The sequence below is a fragment of the Mycetomoellerius zeteki genome, unplaced genomic scaffold (genome assembly GCF_001594055.1).
Source record: "Mycetomoellerius zeteki isolate Tzet28-1 unplaced genomic scaffold, Tzet1.0 scaffold48, whole genome shotgun sequence".
NCBI lineage: Eukaryota > Metazoa > Arthropoda > Insecta > Hymenoptera > Formicidae > Mycetomoellerius > Mycetomoellerius zeteki.
Window position 1 is genome coordinate 1,210,384 of NW_017257479.1, and position 9,605 is coordinate 1,219,988.

General features: G+C 33.4%; 2 protein-coding genes across 3 annotated transcripts; one reads left to right on the top strand and one right to left on the bottom strand.

Moving 5' to 3' along the window:
• On the top strand, positions 1-5,251 carry LOC108727328 (probable ATP-dependent RNA helicase spindle-E). Of its 2 annotated transcripts, none has more exons than XM_018455421.1 (9): positions 1-168; positions 535-771; positions 852-1,143; positions 1,285-1,742; positions 2,099-2,450; positions 2,546-2,712; positions 2,803-4,419; positions 4,561-4,907; positions 5,023-5,251. In XM_018455421.1, exons 2-9 carry the CDS (start codon positions 559-561, stop codon positions 5,207-5,209), a joined length of 3,633 nt encoding a protein of 1,210 aa, XP_018310923.1. In that variant the 5' UTR covers positions 1-168; positions 535-558; the 3' UTR covers positions 5,210-5,251. The 2 variants fall into 2 exon arrangements, with proteins under 2 accessions (XP_018310923.1, XP_018310922.1); XM_018455420.1 differs by having other exon boundaries at positions 538-771.
• A 1,013-nt stretch (positions 5,252-6,264) lies between these two features.
• Positions 6,265-9,262, bottom strand: LOC108727329 (G protein pathway suppressor 2). Its single transcript, XM_018455422.1, has 8 exons — positions 9,000-9,262; positions 8,640-8,853; positions 8,404-8,551; positions 7,737-7,848; positions 7,437-7,490; positions 7,165-7,326; positions 6,758-6,882; positions 6,265-6,573 (listed from the first exon to the last, which is right to left on the bottom strand). The coding sequence occupies exons 1-8, from the start codon at positions 9,094-9,096 to the stop codon at positions 6,391-6,393; spliced, it is 1,095 nt and encodes a 364-aa protein (XP_018310924.1). The 5' UTR covers positions 9,097-9,262; the 3' UTR covers positions 6,265-6,390.
• Positions 9,263-9,605: the final 343 nt, after the last annotated feature.

Below are 9,605 nucleotides of genomic sequence, written 5' to 3' on the forward strand. Positions count from 1 at the left end.
AGCGATATGCCGCTTGATGATGCTTGATAGTGATTTATTCTCCAAACGAGACCGAGTTTCCATTTAAGAAGAACAAAGAGTAGAAAGAGTAGAAACTGCGAATATACAGCCATTTATCATAACTGTGATTTATTTTGGGTGATTATTCTGCGATCCTGTGCTTTTGAGGTTAGTTGTTAAACGTGCTCTTCTAACTTTTCTTTTATTACTCTTTGGTTGTATTATATTACTGTCATCTCATTATAAAAGATAAGATTAAGATTTCATAAAAGAAGCAAAACTTCCTTTCTTTTCTTATTAAAGAAATTAGTGTTTGTTTATATTTATTTCCAAAATCGTTCTGTCATAATAAGAAATAAATTGAAAGCTTAATAAATTGATATGGTTTGGGCATTTCTTGTTTCAGTACTAACGAAGAAATTATAGACTTTGTAAAATTCTTTAAAAGTATATTATAACATAATTAATAGTAGTTTATGTAAATATGTATAGAGGCTTTGTAATTTGATATGAATTTTTAATAATTTATTTAAGCAGGTCAATATTTAGATTACAACAATGAATAAGAATTTGGTGGACCGTATTCTGAATGCATATAAATCAACTGAGCCTCTCAAGATAGATCTGCCTGTTCCTTCTATTAAACAATATGTAAATAAAGATATACTTGATAAAGAATTTAATTCTCCTAGTACCAGTCAATGTAGCAAGGAATCAGAAACAGAATATGTAAAGAAATATGTACATGAAGACGAACAAGAGTACATCCAGGTGATTAGCATTAAGATATATATAATAATTTACTAGTCTAAATTTCATTCGTCTTATTTTGTTCTTGCCATTTCTTGCAGATGAAAAACAACATATTTTTCAACAATGATCATATGGATGACATATCTGAGATATCTGGAGAAATAGCAGTTCGCAAGGAAGATACTATTCGGCTTTACCAAACATATAACTTTGCCTATCGGCCCAAGAATAATTTAGCTGTTCTGTCTATGAGAAATAAAATTGTGTCTATGATTGCGAGCAATTCTATCGTCATCATTCGTGGTTCTACGGGTTGTGGGAAAACGACACAAGTGCCACAACTTATTCTTGACGCAGAATTTGAAAGGAGGCAGCATTGCAACATCATAGGTATCTTCTTTTCATCGGATTTAGATTGCATTATCCGCATGTCCAGTAGAATACTTCAATTTTTTTTTCAAATTTCTTTATCTGTACTTTAATTTTAATAATATCTTACCAATGTAATACAAGAACTTTTATATTTTGTAGTAACACAGCCAAGGCGTATTGCTGCCATGAGTATTGCGAAACGGGTCAGTCAAGAAAGAGATTGGCCTGTTGGTACACTTGTGGGATATCAAATGGGCTTAATCAAAAATGTAAACCGCGACACTCGCATAACTTATTGCACGACTGGCGTACTTTTAAATAAACTCACAAACAAGAAGCATATGATGGACTACACTCATGTTATATTAGACGAAGTACACGAACGCGACGAAGATATGGATTTCCTTATATTGGTAGTGAGAAAATTATTACGTACAAATTCTACGATGGTTAAAGTTATATTAATGTCCGCGACAATCGATGTGGATAAATTTTCAACGTATTTTTCAACGCCTATGGAAAATCAACTTCTACCTGCGCCAATCATCGATATACCCAGAGGTGGTCCGTACGAAATTTCTGTATATTATATAGACGAGCTGGAGAATTTGGGTATTGTAAGTATATATTTTTTGCACGATTAAAACATAATTAAGTCGTACGTTTCAATATAAAGAAAACCGAATACGATCGTTATATACTTTAAAGATGGAGAGAAAAGAAAATATTGCATGTTAATAGGATTTTATAATTCTATAGTATTCTTAAAGAGATTGCCGTTACTTTTCATTATTTCAAATGTTGTTTCACATTGAATAAATTTTTGCTAATATTTTAAAGGTGTTGTTTTACATTACAACTTAAAATAAGAATATTGCTAATAAATAATTGGCTTTATTTCCTCTTTTTTTTATTTTGATTAACATGATTAATGAAGCAGCAATAATGGAAAATATATTGTCTTTTTATACAGATACCTGAAATACCTGAGGAACCAACATTCATGATCTGTGTAGCGGAATTTGCCGCACGTATTATAGAAATTTTCGACGGTATTGACAACAAGAATAATGTTCCAAATTATGAATTCGAAAGAGCCGCTGTGCTAGTATTTTTACCAGGATTTAGTGAAATCGAGGATTTACGTTCTATACTTCTATCAGAGAAACATAAGGATACACAGTGGGATATAATTATTTTACATTCGTTAATCTCAACCGAGGAACAAGAAAATGTATTTAAGAAACCACCGAAAAATCATCGGCGTATCATATTATCGACGAACATCGCTGAGAGTAGTATTACGGTACCCGATGTTAGATACGGTATGCTATATTCAATCAAGACTAAGCAAAGTTGGATTAATTTTACCTCTGTGAATCGATAGAACTACTAACATAATTCTCACTTTTTTCTTCAGTGATTGATTTTTGTTTGACAAAACTTCTTGTCACCGAGCCTGGAACTAATTATCAGTGCCTGCAACTTTGTTGGGCAAGCAAGTCAAATTGTCAGCAACGTGCTGGACGTACAGGTCGCGTAATGGATGGTAGAGTATACAGAATGATACCAAGAGCATTTTATGAGGTGAGTGATAGTTTCACATCAAAATGTTATTTTCAATGTTTCGACTTTAATTCTTTGCAGAACCTATAAATCATATTTTGAAAATTACAGAATATGATGAGCGACGAATCTGTTCCGGAAATGCTCAGGGCTCCACTTGCGAATGTCGTACTTAAGACGAAATTGCTGGATATGGGCGAACCAAAAGCTCTCCTCGCTCTTTCTCTGGATCCACCTAATCTTAGCAATATACGGAATACTATATTGTTATTAAAAGAAGTTGGTGCGTTGCTTAATAGAGATACACAAGAATTTGATGGAGATATGACGCCTTTGGGTCGTGTAATGGCCAATCTTCCGTTAAACGTGCACGTAACGAAGTTGATTATTCTGGGTCATATTTTCGGCATCCTGTCGGACGCAATCATTATCGCGGCTAGCATGACCGTTAAAGATATATTCAATATCGGATTTCACGAATTAGAGACAACCTATCACGAGAAAATGCATTGGTCCGCTAAGTCCGACAGCGATAGCATAGCCTGCTTGAATGCCTTCAAAGTGTGGCAAAATGATAAGGCAAATCGCCGTATAAACAATCCTAACCAGGAAAGAGAATGGGCACGACGAAAGAGTCTCCGCGTGAGATCGCTACGTGAGATGGATGCCTTTATAAACGAGATAAAATATAAGCTGTACCAGTTCGGCATAAAAGAGACGACGGGTCCTGAGAAAATCACTTGGGAAAGTCTTTTTATCGATCGATATTTTGTACTTAAATTTATAATCGCCGGTGCATTTTATCCTAATTATTTTGTCAAATTTCCATATAACATAAACGAACGCATACAACAGATAGAGAAGATGTTAGCTTATCGCGATCCGACGAATACCATCATCCTAAGAGGCTGGCCAGTGAAACAGCCTGGATCACTGTACTCTAAGAAGTTTCAAGAGATCTTCGGACAGCATATGCTTCTAGATCCCAAAGACTATGAAAACATAACTGTATCCTTCGACGGGTCGAACCGCATTTATATCGAATACGAGCAAAAGAGTCGCATAATGTCCAACTACGCTTTCGTTCGGAATTGTATTAAAATCAGGCAATGTCGGATCCCGATCCAGATAAACTTATTAAGTCAGATAGATGCTTGTCGCAAAGCCGAAGATCTTGGGCTTACGAAGGATTACGGAAGAATTCTGTTCGAACAATCTGCCAAACCGAATGAATCACTCAGTAGACGATACATGTACGATAAAAAGCCATATCCAGATTTACCGAAAAGTTATGAATATCAGTCCAAGGTGACGTTGCAAGGTCCCTTTTCGCCGATAGAGGTTCAACTTGTTCATCTGGTGACTAAGGGACTAATAAAACAGGTGAGCGTGGAAGCCACATCGGTCAACTCCGTTCTCCTTGATACCTGTCCGGAAAATCCAAAAGGAATTTTTCTGGTAGCACAAACCATCATTCGAGATTCCAAGAATTTGGGACACCTGACTCTACGGAACACAACCCTCTTGCCTACTACACCTGGTCTTACATCGCTAATCACCTTAATTCTTACACCGTATATGGAACTGCGACGTAGTCCTATGGGCACTTATTACACAGGCGCTCTGTGTGGACTGGGATACAATCGTAGTACAGGAGAAAGCTTGTTTCCGGAACATGATCTGGAAATTATGTTTGACGTCGAAATTACGATGAATGATTTACGAATGGTACATTGTCTAATCTAAATTACATCGCACTATACGTTGCATGATACAATTAGATATATTTTATCTGAGATTTTCTTTTATTTACTTATGTAAGTATAAAATTAAGGCAATTAACGTGAATCATAAAAATTCTGTTGGTAGATTAACAAGTTACGCCATTGGATGAATATTGCTATGTACTTCAATGATAGATCTGAAATTGTAGACGAGGATGCTCATCATGATATGACTGTAAATTGCCAAAATCAAGTTAAAAAGGCATTCAAAGATGTGATATATAAAACCCGTAACAAAATAGATCCAGTTCCAATCAGTAACTTTGGCAAATGGAACCGATATGATGAGACTCTGTTTCTCGTGCCTGCTCGGGAAACATCGAAGAAAAGTAATGTCTACAGTTTACACAAAGCATTAGAATTAAATGACAAAAACGACGAACTTGAAGAAATAATCAAGCATCTGTTGGAATTAGAGGCTTTAGCCCATCAGTAAGTGATATATCATTAGTAATGTATTTTGTTAAATTCGGATCGTTCAAAATACATTGTTCTTTAATGTTATTAATATAATATTAATATCTTGTTGTATTCTTTCTATGTACAGGGATCCGCGTGAGAAGACTATTGGACTCGTTAATTGCAAACTGTGTTTAACGAAAGTACACGGCATTATTAATCTTCGTGCACATCTATGCTCGGAGCAACATATAACGAAACAACAAATGATAGATACAACTTCTGAATTTGGAGAAAGCCTGCAGAATCTTATGGACAAACTGAGGTTATACTAATACATAAATTTGAATTATGGACAAACATGCGGTTATAATGATATATAAATTCGAATTTATGTTTAATTATTTCTTTTGTTATTTTGTAACATCATTTTATTTTGTGCTATGATTTGTATTTTTTAAGTTCGCTGCAATCTCATGTTATTTTTTTACTTATGTGGACAATATAAAAGTAAGTCTTATAGATAAATGATAAGTACAATGTTTTGTTATTCATTATATATCTAGAAACTTATTGTGAATATAAGATGATATTGTAAGAAGAAAGTTTTTTTTTTACAGAATATTTTTTTTCTTTTCATACTTATTTCACAATTGAGCACATGCTCTTTTTTCACAATGACAAATTAATTTACTTATTAAGTTGAATTTTTTTTATACATTTTCATACAAGCTTTTTGTAAATGTTATACAATGTAATATGCAATATATGATGAATTATACATTTGTATTATATTTCTTTGTCAAATACTCACAATAAAATTATAATTATAAATTTTACAATTGTACAATTAAAATTACATTGTATATTTTGTATAATGATCTTTAAATTTCCGTGATTCGTGCAGCATAATGCTCAATTTCATACACATGCATTTTTATTTTTTATATATTCACATTTGCATTTGATATACTTAATAGAATTTATTATTTAATGACATAATGGGAAAAACGCAAGAAATCTTTGTCATTTATAATTTCTAATTGCAACACATTTTTACAAATCGTCTCAAAATTACTTTTACAAATATTTACTTGCAGCTGAAAATCCGAAAGACAATTTTTTTTTACTTTGAGTTAATTGTTAATTTTGTGTAATAGTATAATACAATTTAAAAAAAAAAAAAATAAAATTGTATTAAAATATTTGAAAAGACATTTATATATTTATACATTTATTGAAAATAAATAAAAATAAACATAAATAAAAATTTTAATTAAAAGAACAAAAAGTACATTTTATTCTTAATTTAATTTTATTCTTTATGTACTTTATTGATCTTCCTTGTATTTTATAAAATGTACACAATTATTGATCAAAATTGAATAATCATCAATTCTGATCAATGATTTATCAAACACACAGACTGCAATTCATAGGTTTCAAAATTTTATACCCTGCACGAGAACAAATCAAAGTTAAAGATTAAAAAAATCTTTCATTAAGACGTACGATCCTATATTTCTCGTTGGAGGTAGCGAGCACCAGGTTGAGTATACAGCAGCCTACCAGGTACATTGGCAGCTGAACCACTCACATAGGTACCAGGAGATGGTGGCGGTGGTGGCGGGTATGAACTAGGTGGTGGTTGAGGTGCTCGTACAGGATAACCGGAAGTAATTCCGCCTGTTTTTGCACCCTACATTAATTGACAAAAAAAGAAGTTTAGAGACACATTTAATAATTTTTATAACAAATGTATTATTATAATGGATGTACAAAATAGTTGCCAAACTTAGATTAAATTCATTCCTAATTTTGTTAAGCAAAGTTGCTTTGTAAAAAACGGTAAAAAGGATGCAAAGAAATTGTTTGAATATAACCTGAGGCGGTTGTTGAATTGGGATAGCTCCACCATGAACGGTAACGTGATTCGTCGGTCGTAAGTAAAACTTGTCTTCACCATAAGCACCCTTATGCTCCATCGAGTGTAAATTAGTTACGTATGCTATAAAGTATAACTTTTTTTTAGTGAAATATAATTTTTTAAATAAAATTAAAAAAAATTTTATTCAATTTATTTCTGAATCGCAATATGCAATTATTATCGTTTAACTGTTATCGCATTTCTTTCTTGTTTAAAAAAACTAGCTATGTGAATGTAATATTCTTTTTATTTGTAGCGGAATTTTTTCGATTTTGTTTCTTCTTATTCCTTACATGAATTTATTAATTTAGTTCTGAATAAATGTAATATTGAACTACTGTGTTGAGTGATAAACCATATTACCAGTTTGATGTGTGGTTAATGGTGCTCTACCGCTCGAAAGATAAACTGGTTTAGCTGATTCCGAGGGTTCTCGAGATGGCTGTGATGCTGGTGCGGAATAACTGTAAACACTCTGGCCTGTGGGCGCCGAGTAAAAGTTCGATGCAGAGTACTGATTATTTTCTGTTGAATGAGAAAAAAAATTAAGATGAATGAATGAATATAGAAAATCAGTGGAAAATACTCATATTTTGTGAAAGCAAAGAAGAGACATGGAAAAGAAATTCACTCACTGTTCCAAAGAACTGCCCGGGCATCACCGGATCTTCTGGCAGCTTCCTCAGATTCTACATAAGCACAAATACAAAGCACCAATGTTCAATGCCATCTTCACGACTTAAACACAGAATTTTCAGTAAAAAAATTATAGTATTATCACTTAAAGATTAATTTATGTGGTATTTAAACTTATTTTTTTCTAAAATTTTGGCGATTGTTGTAAATGAATACAAATGAAAGTAAATGAATATTAATGTGTGATGTTTGTTCTTATAAAATATTTATATAATATTTATATAATTTATATTACTTACTAGGAGGAGGTGGATTATAACTTGGAATAGACGGTGGCGGTTTATAGCCATACGCGCTGTGATATGATGCAGCCGGTGGCGGCGACGGAGTATGAGTCCTTTTCATAGTTCCCTGGAGACAAGAAATATTGAAATACAAAATTTCTAAAGAAAATATATTTTTTAAAAGTAAATTTTTAGAATATATATATATATTCTGAAAATTTATATATACATACAATATATAAATTTTATATGTGTGTGTATAAGGTGCCGCAAAGATTGGGATTAAATTTATACATACAATGTGTTAATGAGGTCGAGAAACTTCACACGAACATATATTTAAAAGTTTAATCTCGATCTTTATAGACACTATAATCAATATACTTATATATAAAGATTGCGCTGTTAAGCCCAGTGTCCACGATGCTAGAAATCCGTCCGAGATCTCGGATGAAGAAAGAATTGACCAATCGCATTGATCATGTGACTAAATTGTTTAAATGTGATTGGTTAATTCTTTCTCTCTCTGAGATCTCGGACCAATTTCTAGCATCGTGGACACAAGGCTTTATTCACTGTGAAAAAGTCTATAGTATGTCTAATGTGAACTATAGATTTTCAGTATTTGCAGTAAATAACATAACATAATCAAAGTATACATCAATGAGGAAGTTTCACTTACACTCGGTAACAGATGTGTTGGAGTACCAACAGCAACCTTATAGAGAGGACTGCTGCTACGTGGTAATGGCAAAAACAGTTGTGGATGTACCACTCTTGGACCTGTTGCAGGATATCCTCCTACTGTCGTAGAAACTTCTGAACAAACGCTGAAAAATAAGATAACTTCATTGTACAAATATATCTATTTATTAATTATAATTCCTGTATGTCGCTTCAAACATTGCAATTGCAAACCTGGTTTCTTTTATAAGTTGTCGTCTTCTGTCATCCTCGTTCAGAACCTTTTTCAATTGTAGGAACAACTGATGTTTCTCTGCTTTCAACTGTGACAGTTCATTGTCCAAGTTTGAGATTTGTTCTCGTGTTTCACCTAACGTCATCACATCTTGTTTTTGCTGGCGCTCTCTTTCCTTGCGTAAACGTTCTTCCTCAGCATCAGCTTCTTGTTCTTAAATACAATGGATAATTTTTACAAACGAGTTTGTTAGAAGGAATTCCATTCAGTTAAAAAAATTTGAATCAAAAAGTAAAATTCATAGATACATCTATCTTATATACGATATTTTAATTTTAATAGGCCTTAATATTAAGCACCTTGTTTCTTTCGTTGTCGCTCTCTCAAAATATGAGTCTTCAGCGCCTGCCACATTTGCTCATTGCGTTGGGGTGGTCCAACCAGTATCGCTGGCATTTTTTTTATATTATCTGATAAGCCTGATAAGTCCTCTCTGGCAATATGTATTTATTATCAACAATCAGTTCCTTTGTATTCGCATGAGTGGCTAGGATAAAAAGTTCAAAAGTTTATCCTTTTGTCTGGGTCTAACAGATCTCTCAGTCGATCTCACCAATCCTTTGAAGGTTATGATGACACACGCGTGCGCACACGATACACACTCACGCACTATGGGTGGAAAGGTGCATTCACATGCAGGCGTCAAGCAGCGGAAGCAGCAACCAATCAGCTGGGCGATATAGGCAGTGGTGTAAAAAATATTTTTTACGCCACTGCCTGTAAATATATTTTACGCCACTGTAAAAATCGCCTCATTGATTGGCTGCGTTCAGCAGACTCAACAGTTTTGCAACCGTTTTATGATTGTCTGCTGAGATAGGACCATTCTTCTAGATCTAAAAGTATGATCCAATTAGCGCGAAGGAAACTTCCAACAGTTGCAAAACAACCGTTCTGCTGAACGC